Source organism: Panonychus citri, unplaced genomic scaffold (genome assembly GCF_014898815.1).
Source record: "Panonychus citri isolate SS breed McGregor unplaced genomic scaffold, ASM1489881v1 Contig00028, whole genome shotgun sequence".
Lineage (NCBI taxonomy): Eukaryota > Metazoa > Arthropoda > Arachnida > Trombidiformes > Tetranychidae > Panonychus > Panonychus citri.
The window spans coordinates 133,543-150,415 of NW_026515433.1; the positions used below are offsets into that span (position 1 = coordinate 133,543).

General features: G+C 32.4%; 1 protein-coding gene and 1 long non-coding RNA gene across 5 annotated transcripts; one reads left to right on the top strand and one right to left on the bottom strand.

Moving 5' to 3' along the window:
* Positions 1-383: 383 nt before the first annotated feature.
* Positions 384-16,247, top strand: LOC128396842 (zinc finger protein rotund-like). 4 transcript variants are annotated; one of them, XM_053357474.1, is made up of 4 exons: positions 384-568; positions 3,833-3,878; positions 14,156-14,403; positions 15,109-16,247. In XM_053357474.1, exons 1-4 carry the CDS (start codon positions 386-388, stop codon positions 16,099-16,101), a joined length of 1,470 nt encoding a protein of 489 aa, XP_053213449.1. In that variant the 5' UTR covers positions 384-385; the 3' UTR covers positions 16,102-16,247. The 4 variants fall into 4 exon arrangements, with proteins under 4 accessions (XP_053213449.1, XP_053213446.1, XP_053213448.1 ...); XM_053357471.1 differs by lacking the exons at positions 384-568; positions 3,833-3,878 and adding exons at positions 10,433-11,019; positions 12,584-13,601; XM_053357473.1 differs by lacking the exons at positions 384-568; positions 3,833-3,878 and adding exons at positions 10,433-11,019; positions 12,584-13,601 and having other exon boundaries at positions 14,156-14,400.
* Positions 3,904-10,232, bottom strand: LOC128396857 (uncharacterized). The gene is made up of 4 exons (XR_008326858.1): positions 9,322-10,232; positions 8,896-9,262; positions 7,486-7,734; positions 3,904-7,003 (listed from the first exon to the last, which is right to left on the bottom strand). It is a non-coding gene; the product is annotated as an uncharacterized LOC128396857 (long non-coding RNA).
* Positions 16,248-16,873: the final 626 nt, after the last annotated feature.

Below are 16,873 nucleotides of genomic sequence, written 5' to 3' on the forward strand. Positions count from 1 at the left end.
TTACGTGATGAAATAAATAAACAACAATAAAACTTTCAAATCTTGTAACTTTTCTTGCTCGTGATTATTAATCATCTTAATCGTGTGTTAATCAACGTACTAAGTTTAAATAGATTTATTAAATTAATGTATTATTATTAATCGTCAATAATGTTTTGTTTCATTTGTTCAATTCCATTGATAAAATAACGTTATCATCTTCATCTCCAAATCATCATCACTCTTCATCAGAAACGACATTTAAAAAACGAGAGACACAAAGTTTTTTATTCTTGTTTGTTCTTGTTACATGTTCCGTGTTAATCTTATTGTAATAATTTAATATTCATAACGCAACTTGATTTGATTGAGAAACGAAAAGTTTACAATCAAAAGTTAATCAACTATGGATAACTATGAAACTTATGGATCAACTGTTGGTAACTCTTATGAATCTCATGGTTACATGCAAAATCTTGATGGTTATCAACAACATGTTAAATACTCTAATTACCGGGATTACCAAATTAATCCATCAATGGCTTTATGGGATATGATTAAAGCCCCTTCTTTATCAATCTATTTACCAGTAAGTAATGAGATGAGTTGCTTACCTTTCGTTGGACTTGTTGTCTCAACGAAGGACCTGAAAGTCTGTTTCCTTTTCCGCTTTTACAATCTTTCAACCCTTCGATGACCTTGTCATCTTCCCTTTATCACTGGTTAACTTTGCATGTATTTCGTTTGAATGAAAACAGTTACTTTCCATTTGGAGGCTTGATACGTGACACTTAGTCCTTTAGTCTTTTAACCCTCTGACCCTTTTAAATTGATTCTTAAACGGTTATTTTATTGTCATAATTTAAGATGTTTACAAATGTGACAAATGGTAACGGTATCGCTTTAAGATCGGCACATATCCGTTGATACCTTTTACTATTTGGATCGTCACTGTCCTTTCATCAACAAGTTACAATTGTTATTAATAGAATGTAGAATAACCTTTAACCTGGTTAACCTCAATTTCTTACTCATCTCTCTCTTTCTTTCTCTCTCACTAAGCACTTAGGTGTTAAAGTGATGATAACACAGGATGAAGAAGATACCAAAGTTTTGAGGTCAACTCATTGGCATTATAACTGTGGTATCTTGATCCTTTTCCTTTCATCTCATTGATCATTTTGCATGAATGAAATGTTACTTTTTAAACGATTCTCTTTATCCTTTACCTGTTTTTTTCTAAACCCAAGGGTTTGTATCTTTTTGTGTGATGATTTGTCTTCTTCTCTCTTCCGTTGTCTTGGTCCATCTTCGCAATCATCATGTTTCCCAGGCTTGAATGAAATCTCTCTTTGATTTATTGTGATAACAATAAGAAGAAGATCTTTCAACTTTAAGCTTTTTTCGTCTTCCATTCATTTGCTTTCGTTTTTTCAACCATCGAATTTATTTATTTGGCCTGATTTTCATTCAATTGTAACATTTTGTTTACTTTTACCGTTAATCTTCATCTTAATTGAGAAATAGAGAAAACGTATTAATGTCTAGTGATGATTAGACAATTAAATTTTTGACTCAACTCCTCTTATCTTCACCTTAGTCTGCAAATTGTTGAAAATTACGCAAATCAAATTCATTTAAATTATAATGATTAACTGATTGTGTTCTGATTGGCGATTAACTTAGAAAAGTTGGTTAAACTTAATCTAATTATGATTAGATTATTACCTGGATAATTACAATTTCCTGTTCACCTTAATTCTCTAAATAATTGAGATTCTTTTGTCTCAATTAATTACATTATCTAATCACTTGGGACATATTTTCAAAAAATTAAAACTATTTACTTGATTAGCGTTACCAAAACAATCAACAAACACCAATCAGAAATTATGTTAGTCTATGAAAAGATTAACATGTTAAGTAACTTTATTTAACGATACATTTAATTTTTAATTAATCGTTATTGTTATTCAATTAAATTACAATCAGGTGATGTATCAGGATACTAAAAGGTTAATAAGCTGGAAAGATAATTTCTAAGATCTCAACTGAATAAGTCGATTTCAATTGGAATCATCTTGATGAAGCCTATAGGAAGATGAGCTTTTTTTAAAGATGATAAATGATAGTAAACAAATCATCAGGAGAGAGAGAGAGAGAGAGAGAGAGATGATGATGATGATGAGAAAAGAGGAAGGTGTAAATAGAGAGATAAAGATAAATCTTCTTAGTTTCATGCATCGATGAGATTCCGATATTCAGAAGAAAAAATTTACTTTTCGAAAGAAGTTGCAAAAAAGTCAAATAAACAATTAGTTAATCATTTGAGTTACTCGTTAATTTTGGTTCACTAATGCGATCAGTAAATCACTTGGAGTTTTGATTAAAAGAGTAAATATAAAAACATTTCGTAAAACTATTCTACTCTCATTAAGTCTAATCTTCTCTAACGATATTGAAGCAACGAACTCGCAAGCTAATAATTGACGAGAATCCTCACCATGTTTGACCAACGTCCATTCATAATCTTTAAATTGGTGATCCGTATATTTGGAAAGGGTAAAAAAGTGATTAATTTCAATTCTGTTTCTGTCATAATCTGATGTTATGTTATTATTATTGGATAAATAGTGTTGATCATGAACGATTAACGATGTTAATCTGTCGACATCTTTTCGACATGTCGCCTCATCGTCATCTTTGATCATCATGATCAAAGGTTAAATTCACACAGATATTACTGAATTCAAGGTTAATTTGGTTTAATCGGTTACTGGCTTTGCAATATCAACTGTTATTGATGTTTCATGATATATCCTGTTCGTTGACATTTTCTTATTGATTTTATTGATATAATTAACATGTTAACTGTTGATTTTATTCATCGCACATGGATAATATTAATAATAACAGTTACAATGAACTTATTAAATTTTTATTTTTACCCTGATTTGGTTATTGAATAATTGAAAATCAATATCAATTGAATCAACAAGCTTTTCGATTGGTCATTAAACTGACCAAATTCAAAAATAATCAGTTTTGTTGAATATGAAAAAACGAGATGTGAAAACGTTGGATTAACATTAACCTTTATTTTGCCAAGATTTTTAATCAAAAGCAATTTATTAATTGTAAAGATTTGAGGATTAGTGTGACAGTTGTTTACTGTAATACAAGTATTTAACTAATTGGGATTGTCTAATCAACAATTTAAATTGCCTTTAAGCAATTAATCACATTCACTAATCAATCTCATATCCTTAGTTGTCCTTATATTTCAAATGCTTTAACCGGTTAGTCTGATTATGCTAAATGTTGTAAATTAATTAATATAATTAGCATTAAATTAGATGGTAATTAACCAAAATTAACTGTTTTAACAATTTACCAGATTCAGTGATGAGATTATCTGAAAACTTTATTTAATAGGCTCATGATTAAAACAATTTTAATCATTTTAATGCTTAATTGTATCAAGTGGTTAATATTTTTTGTCTAACAATTTAAATTCAATATAAATTCAGTTGCGATTAATTTGTTGTCTTTTATTCAGTCCTAACAAAAAATCTGAAGCTTTGTCTTTGCTTATGATTCAATTTAATTGTTACTAATTCAATTGTTTACCTTTTTAAATCAATGTTACCATGAAGTTAACCTTGAGGTGAATTGTTTCACAGTTGAATTTAATTTCTCATTGTTAGTGATTAATAACCTTGAGGATTAACCCGAAATCAGGACCAGTGATTAGATTATAAAATTAACAATTTACTAAACACTTTAATCATCCTAATTTGTAAACTTTAATCAATCTGATGCTAATCATTTGAAATCTTTTTCACTCTTACAGAAGCAAATGAACTCACAGGAAAATCAACATAATTCAATTAATAAAGGTAAGAACCAATTTCTTAACTTAAATCTAAATTTACTCTGATTTGATTAACAAATGATGATCATCAAGAAAAATTGAATTCGATCAGCAACTGATTGTTGTGTTTATGGTTAAATACAAAATAACCGAACTGATTATTGAAAATTAAGAAGAAGAAGATAACGAACATAAAAATGAACGAACAATCAAAAGTTAATTGTCACAATCAGTTGACGTTAATGAAATAACGACAAAGGCTTTCTCTTTCTTCTTGATTGTCTCAAATCAAAATGGAAACAATCAAAATGAACTTTTTTTTAATAAGCTAAATATAAATACTGTTGAGCTTCAATGAACTTTTCCTCCTTATAACTGAATAACTTTTGTGTTTTCATGTTTATTATGATTTGATTGTTGTTATATTTGTTTACCAACAATTGAATCAACCAATTATCAGAATAAACTGGTGATGAATTAAGGATCACTTTTAATCATTTTGGCAGCAAATTTACTTTCTCACACCTTTGAAGATGATGATCATGATGAGAAGAAGAAAATAAGGATACAATTTCTCATCTTCTCTCTCTCTCTCTCTTTCATTCTGTTTTCATCCACATCCTCATCGTATCTTCATCATGTTAAGCCAAGTGAATTGACCTTCTAACATCGTTTCCATTATCATCTCCATTTGAATTGTTGTTTAATAGTAAAAAACGATTCCAATGATTCTGTTGTTTGATTGTTGATTGTTGTTAACACTTTCACTGTTGATTCAGTGATAATAACATGTATGATTGTTGATCACAATTTTAATCAACTTTCTGACAATTGACATACATTGCTTATCATTATTATCAACGTTTTAATCATGAGAATCAAATTTTCATTAAGTTTATTATATTTCCCATTTACTCATTTCTATATTTTTTCATTCAACATTTTTTATACTCTGATGCAACTTGGTCATGGTTAATTGTATTGATAACTTTTCATTAGATTTAATTGATCTTGTTAATTGAGTTGTTGATTTTCTTTGCTAATTAACTGTCTTATCCTTTATAACATTGATTCCATTTACAGCTAATTATCAACTAATCAACATGAAAAGCTAATTCAACTAACTAATAAATAATTGATTATGATTCTCTCATTAATAGTTGGGTGTTTTTAGCTTGATTACCAATTGATTAACTGGCTACAGAAAATTTAATCAATTTATAAGAAGCCTCTTCTCGTTGTCGCATTTAATTTATTAAATAAATTTAATCGACACCATTCAGATTAGATTTAATTATTTGGTTGTAAGATTGATTTGATTAACAGATTACAGTCTAATACGGAATCGTAATCTTAAATCAACTATCAGGATACAAAAGTTTCAACGTTCATTTGATTACCTAGAAAAATTAGTTGCCTTAAATGTAATTTAAATGATGATTAACTTGAATGATACTAATCATTGATAAGGTTACAACTATTAAAAGCTTAACCAGTTAAACTGTTTTAAGGTAAATATAATAATCATAAAAATGATAATCATTTTAATCATGATGGTTAATTGTATTACGAGGTGTAGCCACCTAGAAATATCCAGCTAATGGTAATGTAATGATAGTAAATGGTGTTGATAGCGAAATGCAATTGAGTTGTAAAGTGGAGACTAGATCGTTGTTATCATTGGGACAATTTCATTCATTAACAATCATCTAAACTCTGTTAACCATATCCACACTTAATTTGATTCTTTTTAGGTGATTTAAGGCGAATCATTATCTCGCCTTGGGTGTAAAGTAGGAGGTATTCACCTGACGCCTTTTTCATTAGGTTTCAACTTCTACAAACTAAATTAAATAAATTGCTTTTTAAACGATGAACTGAACCAGGTAAGATGGAGATAAATATAATAATGTCATCTTGCAATTCTTGTCTTCATTTTTACCTCAGTTTTTTATGTTCACTTATGATTATCATCGTAATAGTTGCAATAGTTGAGTTTCTCCCGTTGATCCACAAGGTTGTTTATAAGAAGCGGTATTAATGTAAAGATGATAATCATCACTTCTCATCGTCAGCTCACTTTCACTTAATGATAATGATCTTCAATATGATCTAAAGTAAAAGAGGGAGATTAGTTAATTTACTTAGATGATGAAGATGAGGCACTAAAAAGGTTTAACCACGAGAACTGAGAGGAAAGGACAACGTCAAGTTGTCGACTATTGTTACCATAAACTGGCGCTTTATAGGAGATTCTTGAGATTATCTGGAAGAGATGAAGATGAATCACAAAAGATTCTTAAACCTGTTATTACTTTTCCGTCATGGATCGTGTATTTTACCGAATCTGCCTCTTTTCCATTCTCTTCTCCATCTTCCCTACGAACACCATATTATTCAGTATCTCCATCTCTCCCACACCGTTAATATCTGGTCTCTTTAATGATCTGCTCTCTCTCTCTCTCTCTCTCTCTCTATTCCTCATCTTCATGATAATCATCTCTGTTTGTCTAATATTACTTTTCTCTTTCTTTTCTCTCTTTCCTGTCATCAGGCTTTTGGACTTTTCTCTTCTTTTCACCTTGGACTTTCTCAATTTTTCTTTCTTTCCTTTTCCATCTACTCCTCCTTAAAGGAAGTAGAATTGACATCATAAAGGTTACGCTGTTAGAACCTTTTGCTTCAATGATTTCAGATCAACTTTTCATCTTTCGCCTTCTCTTCAACTCCATCCTCTTCTTTCGTCTTCTCTACTCTTTTGTAGTTTCGCTCTTGATTGAACTTTCCCTGGACGCTTCTTGTGGGTCGAAAAAAATCTCAGATCACCACTAAGTCCTAGAAACCGAATTAAACTTTTTGCTGTTTAGTTTGTAAATTTGTTAATCAACTAGTCTACTAATTTACTTGGTCTTCATTCATTTTGATTTTTGGCACTGAGCCCAATAAGTTGATTGAATTTAGAAACTTGTTGATTGTTTGTTTCACTACGATTATTAATCGTTTGTTTACTTGATTAGTTTCTCTTAATTACTTGTGAGTATTTCTCTTGCCAGTATCATTCATTTGATTATCTTTATCCTCCTTGTGTCTGAATATCTGCAAATCTTTAATCCTCTTTGAAACTTGTTGGTTTTTGGTTCATCTTTGAATCTTGAAATGAGAAATTGAGAATAAAACTAGTATTAGTGATGATAATTTGTCATGATTACTTAGGTTTACAATGTCAGAATTGGAATAGTTTTATGTCTTGACACTAATGTCAACTTTTTATCATAAAATTGTATTTTTCTTCTTCATGAACTATTTTCTTACATTCATTTGCGATATGATTGAGTTCTCATTGTAAATTAATGGGAAACGAATCGCTATAAACTTTGTACTAAATTATAATTGAGTTGCACTGAACAATCATGAAACTGTCCAAGGGTCAGTCTAATTTGTTGGGTTGAATACTTATTGTGCCTTGAGGTGAATATGACACACACTCTGAAAGATTTCACTCAATCATATAAACATCTCAATTCTCATTTATATAAATATTCATTATTAATATTCCAACAGAAAACATTCAACTTGAAAAGTAATTTGACAAAATTATCATTAAGATAATCATCGTCATGAATAAAACTCACTATCATCATGTAGCATTTACATTGTCATTTGAATTCTTAGCATGATGTTGATTTGAATTGAAGGCTTAGTTTCGTTGCTATTGTTTTGTTTTCTCATCGTCTATCTCAGTGTGGTGTTGGTGTTGTAAAAATGTTTCCAAATAAATATTGAAATGATGAAAACTGGTAAATTCTATCGGTCCATCTCTGAGTGAGCACAGTGTTGATTTCTTGTTAGAGATTAAATTACATGAGTACGAATGTGGTTACCTGTTGATGAGAAAGGGAGAGAAAAGTAAAATTAGAAGATGGGGATAAATTGAGAAAATTGAATCAAGAAAATCAAGGAAATGATCAACTGGTTTAGGCTCAAGTTTATTAAATAAGTTGTTCAATTCAACTTGATTTATGATCATTTCCTTGATTATCACTCTCTTTTTAAGCTTTGAGGTGTGGTTGGGATGATGATCAACAGAATTATCATCATCATTAGTTAATTGAAATCCTTTCAAGGTTGATATCAGAATGTGAGTGAGCCCTTTGGCCTCTTCCTCATGTTGACAAAAGTTAATAATTTGATTTTTCAATCAAAATTGTTAATCACAATTATGATCCAACTATTAGGAGTTAATAAGTTATCTTTTGGTGATATAACTGACAGAACTAAATCAGCAGCCATCGACAACATGATAACCTTGATTGGAATAAATTGATTATAATCAAGTTGGACTGATTAATGTTCTCAAACAAACTTGGTTTAATTTGACTTTTTCTGATCAATTTTCATGATAGTGCTAATCACTATGTCGGAAACTTTTCATACAAATATACAAATCATCACATGAACTACCAGAATATGACTTATTAATTATCATGAAAACTTGATAATGTTTCTTATTAATCTGTTGATTGTTTACCTTTTCATTCATCATAAAAGTATTTCTATTTCTATCGTTGTTCATGTTATTTCATCAGCACGAGTTTCATGCAATCAAAGTGTGAATTTAAATCACTTGATGTTCAATGGAAATGATAATTGTTACTTAATTGTAATTTCTAATCAAATAAAAAGGTAATGGGAAAAGGAAAGAAAATGATCTCTTTACAGAGTAACCGGTTTAACTACTAAATGATTAGTTGATAATCAAACTTAATCATAACGTTTGAATCAATTTCCCTCTTTTCAATTGAACAAAATGAATTGACGATAAAATTTTGGTTCATTCCTGAATAGAAATGAGTTACTTGTATAGTCTTTCACTGGCCATGCCTTCATGAGATTAATTGTCTTGTTGATGGTCACTCATTATGATTGATCGTTGACAGTGGTGATTATGACTTGTGGTCAACCTGATTGTCCTTTTCCCTGACAGGTATATCAAACAGTAAGACCAACACAGTTTGAGTTAATCTTAATGATGTAATAACTACCTTGAAAAAAGATGTGAGAAGATCCTGTTGAGGGTGAGAGAGAAGATCTCGTTCTTGGTGAGTACTGATGATAACCTTGGAACGACTCAGTCGCCTGAATGAGTGAATTCATAGAAGATTCTTGCTCATGAGCAGCAAATTAACAGAACTGAAGAAGATAATGAAGAGATAAAACAAGCAAGTATGAAGAGAAAAGATGTAACAAGTTTCGATATAAATGGTTGATACCGAAGCAAAAGAGAGAAAGAAGAATTTTTGCTCATTAAGACTTGATCATATTCTCATTCATGAGGATCTTCAATTTGTTCGTTTAAAAATTAGTTGATTATAATTCCAATTGGTAACATCATCAAGGCGATCCAGCTGACTGTGAATGAGAAAATCAAAGATTAGTACAAATTTTTTCTGTAATAAAAGGCAACTCACTTTAGACTTAAGTCCGAATCATTTATCACCGTGTTAGTTTGTTCTTAATAATGTAAACTGATTGGACTTGATTATCGATAATTAACATGATAATCAATCGGATATTTTAATATCGCGTGAATACTTGGGTTGAGATGATTTTCCTCTTCCTCCTCATTGAAAATTAATCACGAGCCTCACCAGTTATCTCACATTTAAGATCAATATTTCTCCGCGTGTGGAAAACTTGTCGATATAATCACTTTCTCATGATGATATCCATTCATCGATAATCATCACGCAATCAATTTCATTTTTTTTTCTTCATCACAATGTCCATTAAATACTTAGAAATGATTTTCTTTCCAATGGTCACTTATGTTCTCAATAATTTGGTTATTGATGAGAAATTCACAAGAAAATTTTCAGGATGATCAACAGAAAAAATGATTATCCTGCGAAGATAGAAAAGTAAACACAATTAATTGATGAACATGATGAATCAATGTAATGGAAAAAAAAACACAGACAATTGAAAGAGGAATAAACAAAAAAGTAAACAGAAAACTGATTATCCTCAACAGAAAAAATTCTTTGAAATCTGAATTCGAATGAAAATGAGAATAAAAAAGGTTCGACTTTTTTGAACAAAATGGATCATCAAGAGATGATGAAAAAAGCTAATGAAATATCATGTAAACTATGAAAGAGAAAAAGAGAGAGAAAAGACAACAGTCAATTCGAGAATAATGAAGATGAAGATGAGGACGAAGAAGAGAAGTGAAAGTTGCCCGAAAGAGTAGAAAACAATCAATATCTTGATTCGTTTTAACCCTTTTCTCTCTTTTCTCTCTCTTCTCTTCTCTTCCTCCCTCTAATTCCCTTATTTTCCTTCATCTTTTTTTATCAAACTCTTTTTATTTTATAAAATCGACGCAATCTCATGGGCTCATGTTCCCCTTTCTTCACCTCTGATTGGCTGATTTGCATAGATTCGAATTGTATTTACTTTCCCCTCTTCTTAATTTGATCAATTTAGCCTTTAATTTCTTGTAAGGCTCTTTCTTTTCTCTCTATCCCTCTCTATCCCTCTCTCTTCATCTCTTTGTCTTTCTTTCATCCTCATCCTCATCCTCATCCACCTCCTCCCTAAAAAACTTGACTCCTTACCCTTGAATTGAACACTAAGCCTTGTAATCCAATTCCAACAGTCAGTGATAAAAAATGTTTCATTTTTTGCTTTACTAATTTTCACCTTGATAACTGTGATTGTAGTGGAAAAGCATCACCATTGTCATCATCTTACCTGCGTTGAAAATGCGATAGAAAATATTAGAAACAAAAATAAGTCTAATAAGTGATTCCAAGTGTAGTTCATTTCTCCCTGAGTTTCAGTTCTGTTCTCATTCAAATGGACTGATCAACATTCAACCAACAATAACAACAATCAATTCCAATTCAACTCTTTTGTTTCGAGTTAATATTCACTCTGTGTGTTCACCTTGTGTTTATGCGCAATCATCTTATCAGGATAATTATACTCAGAATAATGATGAGTATATTGAGAAATGCTGAGAAATAACTGTTACAATGATTCATTCATCAATTGCTCATCTCCTCCTCCTCCTGCACTCATAACGACGACCATCATTAATATCATTCGAATATCAGAATAGAAAACATCTGATACTAAATATATTCGATATCCGCCATCTTATGGTAAGTCGAGTTTTTTTCGAGAGGAAAAAAGGGTTTGGCTCAATACTTTTTTTGCAACTTTTTTTCTATTCCATGAAAGGGTTAGCACAACAAGAACATATGATGCGATTTCACATCATATCAAAAAGGATGAAGAGAAAAGAACCACAAAAAAAAACAGAAGAAGAAGAAAAAGTGAAGAAAAAAAGGTTTAAGGATATTGTCGATGCTTTTGTGTCTCAATATGTCTGTAGCCCAATGCCCCAGGTATCAAAGTACCGTTGCATCTAATTGAATGTAATGATTCAATCTATTAAATTGCGACGTGTTTAGATTACATTAGAAGTGCGTGGAAGGGTTAAACTGATCGCCCAATAATCGGGATATACCTTGAATTGCACTTTTCTTATACTTTACTTCCTCTTTTCATCATCATCCTTTCATCTCTCTTTTCATCCTTTCTCTTCATCTTTTCCTTTCTTAGCTTTTTCTTGTTTCCTTCTTATCTTCCTCTTCATTGTATTACATCATTTCAATGTCTCTCCCCTTATGTTACATTTGATTGTCAAGGGCAAGGGCAAACAGCTCACTCAAAGCATCTTCATCTTTATCTTCATCTTCATCTTCATTTCAACCCTTTAACCCAACCCTTAACTCTCCCCATCGATTTTGATTATGTTACAAAAAAGGAACAAGAGATTCGATTGAATTCCTCTCATCCGTTTCCTTCACTTTCTCCGTTAATTTATAACGTAACCTTATGTTCCTTGTTTCATCTTATTCAATTTCCAATCATTTTCATCTTCTTTAAGCTTTCGATTCATCCACTTGCTTTTCTCTCTCTCGATTTTCCTCCATTTTTGTTTTCATCTTCTCATTTTTACTCTTTCATTTGTTTGCTGCTTTTTTGTAATAATATTTTCTTTTCATGTTAATTGCCTTCGGCTGATTAATTTCGACTCACAGAGTTTTCAGGTTTTCCTATTTCTTTTGGGCGAATAAAAAACGAGCTCCAAAATTCATGTATCCATAGTTTCAATTCTCACTTTTGTTCCTTTTCATCTTCATCCTCATCGTTTCTTCCTCCATCTTTTTCATCTTTTACTCTTTTTCATAAAAAACATCTCATTCTTTTACACAATTCTCTTAGTTTTCATTTACTTTTTCTTTCTCTTCATCTCTCTCTCTTTCTCTCTCTCTCTCTCTCTCTCTCTCTCATCCTTCCACTAATTTCCTTCATCTTCTCTCTCTCTTTCCACTAACCTATAGAAAAGCTCAATTCTTGAGTAGAGGAGGAGCTTAAGTCTATTTAATTTTGAGGTCCAACAAAAATGGTTGAGAGAAAGAGAGAAGAAGAAGAAAAGGAAGAAAAGGAAAGAGAGAGAAAGATGGAGATAGGAAAGAAAAGGGATACAAAGAAACAAAGAAAATTGATTATCATTTTTTTCCTGTTACTTTTTATTCCAATTTCGAGTTGCAAAAAAAGGTTTAACTTTTTCCAAACAATCTCATTAGTAATTATATTCTAAGAATCGTGATGCTCATCGTGCTTTCATCATTGTCATCATCCTTTGTTTTCTTCTAGATGTTTTCTTCCTAATCATCATCATTATCATCTTCAATTATTCCATTTTTTATTCTATTGTTCCAACATTCGCTAACTAACAATCAACATTTACTAAGCGACTAATCAGCGATACGAAATCTTCGGTCCAATAGTGAAATTGATTAACATCAAACCATTTTGAGATAATAATCGACTCATTAAGTTTCTGTTGAGATGAGATTGATATCTCATCATGGATTTTGGGACTTTTAGTGTTGCGAGAGAAATTTTCAGTCCCTTTGCCTCTTTTATTTCCTGTCAAAATCATCAAATTCAGTGATTATCTTTCGAAAAGCAATAAGCTCAATAGTAATTAAGACTCGAATAATAATTAAACCAAAACTTGTGGATCCTCACCAATCGTGTTGAATAATATCATCATTATTATTAGAATCGCCATCATCTGCTCGATTAGTTGATTTCCTGTTGGGTCAGTGATGGTAAACAACTGATCGTAACATTTGATTGCTCGCTATTCGAGTCTCAAGTATTGATTTGAATTGGATTTTACTTTGAATGCTTCATGACATGATGATGGACTTTATGAAAGATGGCTCTCTGAGTGTGTCTCACGAACCTGATTCATCAATCAGTTTATTTGGTTCAATTGGTTTACCAGTTCCGTCTACAAGTCATTCCTCAACCAATCACCTTTGTTCAGTTAACAACAACACAAACAACAGTAGTAATGTCAATGGTAATAATTCAACTGTAAATGGGTCTTCCAATAACAGTGGTCATAACGGTCATCATAATAGTAGTAATAATCACCATCACCATCCACACGACAATGGATTGAACCATAACAGGTTTGCTGGGTCAATCAATTCAAATCTATCAACATCATTAATTAATAGTAACAATCAATCAACGGTCCACTCAAATACTAATAATGCCAATCATTCCAGTGCAACAGCTACTCCTGTGATATCGTTGTTCAAATTGAAAAACTTTCTTCATCAACCCAAATTTAAATCACTGGGCAATAGTAATGATGGTAAGAAGGTGATTTCAATTGATTTCTTGTGAGAAAACACCAATTCAAAGGCTGTTGAGGATAGAAAACGAAAAATCAATCGAACTGTCATGAGAAATGAATGAATCGTTAAAGAGAGTTCAAGGAAAAGAATATGAAATTTGAGTGAAGAAATACAATTAAGTTGTCGATTGAATTGTGATTAAAGGCAAATGTTCAATTTCCTTTGGAATTGTTTCGTTCGATAGATCGAATAAGAGACTCGATCTATCGAAGATTCTATCTAATCACATGTTATGCAATCGTTTTGGTCTCATGAAACTCTGTTCATTTCAAGAGATTCATCAATGTTTTCATCTTCTTCTTAATGTTCGGTTAATTGTTGTGTCAAGTTGTTCTTTTTACTTTCTTTTGTTCTATCGATCGGTTTTTTTCTTTTCGCTTGTTGATCATCAAATCAGTGAAAACTATCGAATCAATTGAATTACAATTTATATTATCTCTTCTTACATTTTCCCAACAATGATTATCTCTTTATTCACCTTTTACCGCTCTTTTTTGCCTCGATTCTTAAGATTACCAAACTTATTCAGGCCCCAACAGTGTGGAGGAAAGTCGATCGGGTTCCAGTGGACTGGACACATCGCCCACAATTCACCATAGTCTATACAGTAACCGGAGTGCAGCGAATTCGAGTCCATCATCTGCTCCCCCTCACCAATCTGTCCTGGTCGTTCCTCAGCCGGTCAAAACCTCTATGCCCAACAATCCAACAACCAACGGTACAGGTCGGAAGTATCAGTGCAAAATGTGTCCTCAGGTAGAAGTTATTTTATCCGACTCACAAATTATCCTTCGCTTATCATTCAAAACTCTTTGATACCGAAAAAAGATATTCGATGCTTATAATAGATAAATAGGAAGTTCTTCTTTTTGCTTACAATTATTATTATTACTATTCCATCATTGAAGAAGAAAATTGCTCGTAAGAAAGTGAACTTCCACATATAGGCTGCAATTGGAACATTTTTTCTTCCTTCTCTCTCTCTCTCTCTCTCTCTCTTCTCTTTCTTATTCTTTTTTTCATCTAAGACATCGAAATGAATCTATATAACCCATCAGTCAAGGCGGATACTTTTTTCTCCATTCTCATAGGATTCCAATGGAATCCATGAAGATAAACTTATTCTCCCTTTAGATTGTTTCTGTTGATACATGTTTATCATTCCAGTTTCAATTTAAACTTTTATCATCGCCATCAAATCCTGTCAATAGAGTTCAATGTTATTGTTTACAACTGACAAATACAGTTAAGCAACACAGTTTTCTAATCAGCATGTAAAGGAAAAATAGAAACTTTTGTGAATAGATTCATCTCTTAGCTTTCAAGCTCAGATGAACTTTTTTTTAAAGTTCTAAAGTTTTTGTATTTCTGATGTTTCATTTACTTTCGTATTCAGAATTCGGTCCTTTATTGATTAAATTGTTGTTGTAACTTTGCTACGATTTTCTTGATTATTTTCAACAGGTATTTGGATCTAAAGCAGATATGCAGCTCCACACTCAGATTCATATGAGAGAACCTAAACCTTATAAATGTTCCCAGTGCTCCAAATCATTCGCAAACTCCTCTTACCTTTCACAACACACACGCATTCATCTTGGTATTAAACCCTACCGATGTGAAATGTGTTCCAGAAAGTTCACTCAACTATCTCATCTCCAACAACACATTCGAACCCACACCGGTGACAAACCTTATAAATGTCGTCATGGTGGCTGTAGTAAGGCATTCTCACAGTTATCGAACTTACAATCGCACTCACGATGTCATCAAACAGATAAACCTTACAAATGTAACTCATGTTATAAATGTTTCGTCGACGAAACGGCTCTTTTAGATCATATTCCAAAACATAAAGAATCGAAACACCTCAAAACTCACATTTGTCAATTTTGTGGCAAAAGTTACACTCAGGAAACGTATCTAGCCAAGCATATGCAGAAGCATTCCGATCGTCCTGACAAACGTTCATCCGGATCTTCATCAGCCTCATCATCATCCGCATCTTCGGTCGCTGCTGCAAATGCTGCTGCAGTTGCCGTTTCTGCAGCCGCAGCCGCAGCCGCGGCCGCTGCTGGTCTCATTGGTCGATCTCCAGGTAATGGTAGCGGAGGCCCTGAAAGTCACTATGGTTGGAACTCAACTTCATCTGCCAATAATAATAGTACCAATAACCAAGCTAACAACAATAACTCAAATAACACCACCAACTCTAACAATAGTGCCAGCGGCGTAAACGGCAGTAATAGAGACTCAACCAGTAGTAACAATAGTGCCACAAACGGTACTTCTAGTTCCAATAATAGTTCAACCAAAGTAAATGGTTCTAATGGTCCTGGAGCAAGTCCTGATCTCCATGAACTTTCTCATCCTCATCACCTCACCACCCTCATCATCCTCATCACTCTCATCATCATTCTCAGGCATCAAATCATCATCATCCACCTCCTGGCTTAAACCCAGTGACACATCATCATCAGAGTAACTCTTGTCTCCTTGGCAGCCCTTTAAGCTCATCCAATGATATTTCATCTCGTTTTCACCATTCAAGGTCAGATGTTGATGGACATCGACACGGGTCAACCTCATCAACAGGTTCAGCAAATTCTCAGCACCACTCCGCTAATAACAGTATCAACACATCAAGTAGCACATCTGTAGTAGGAGGGATAAATGGCAACGGTCAACCAGCTACCACGAATGGTCACAACGGATCTTCTGATGATATTTTATCTTATGGTGTAGATATTAAGCCCGTTTCCTCTGCCTCAGCCTTTACACCCATACAATCAGCTAGTATGTTATCCAATGCTCGAAACGCTGTAGCAGCGGCTTATTTCCCTTATGACACCTTTGGCTTTGCCAAACCTGGAACTGGACAGGTTCATAATATGGACTTAAAATCATCCATGGAATTTAAATCAAGCGGTACATTTCCTAACCAATTAATTGCATTAAATCAAATCCGTAATTACGCATCCATGCCCAACAGCACAGCTTCAATAGCTGGAGAACATAGGATTTTGAAAGATAAGTCATAATATCAAGATACTAAAATCTTCAACAATTAAAGACTTCACCTAAATGAACATTATCATTATTATCATCAACATCGTCTCATCTCAAAGCATCTCAATTGAAAATGAACAAAAAACGCATCCATCGACTTTTGCGTTTTTATTACGAATTATAATATAAACAAAATAAACTATCTTTCTTTCTCAACTCA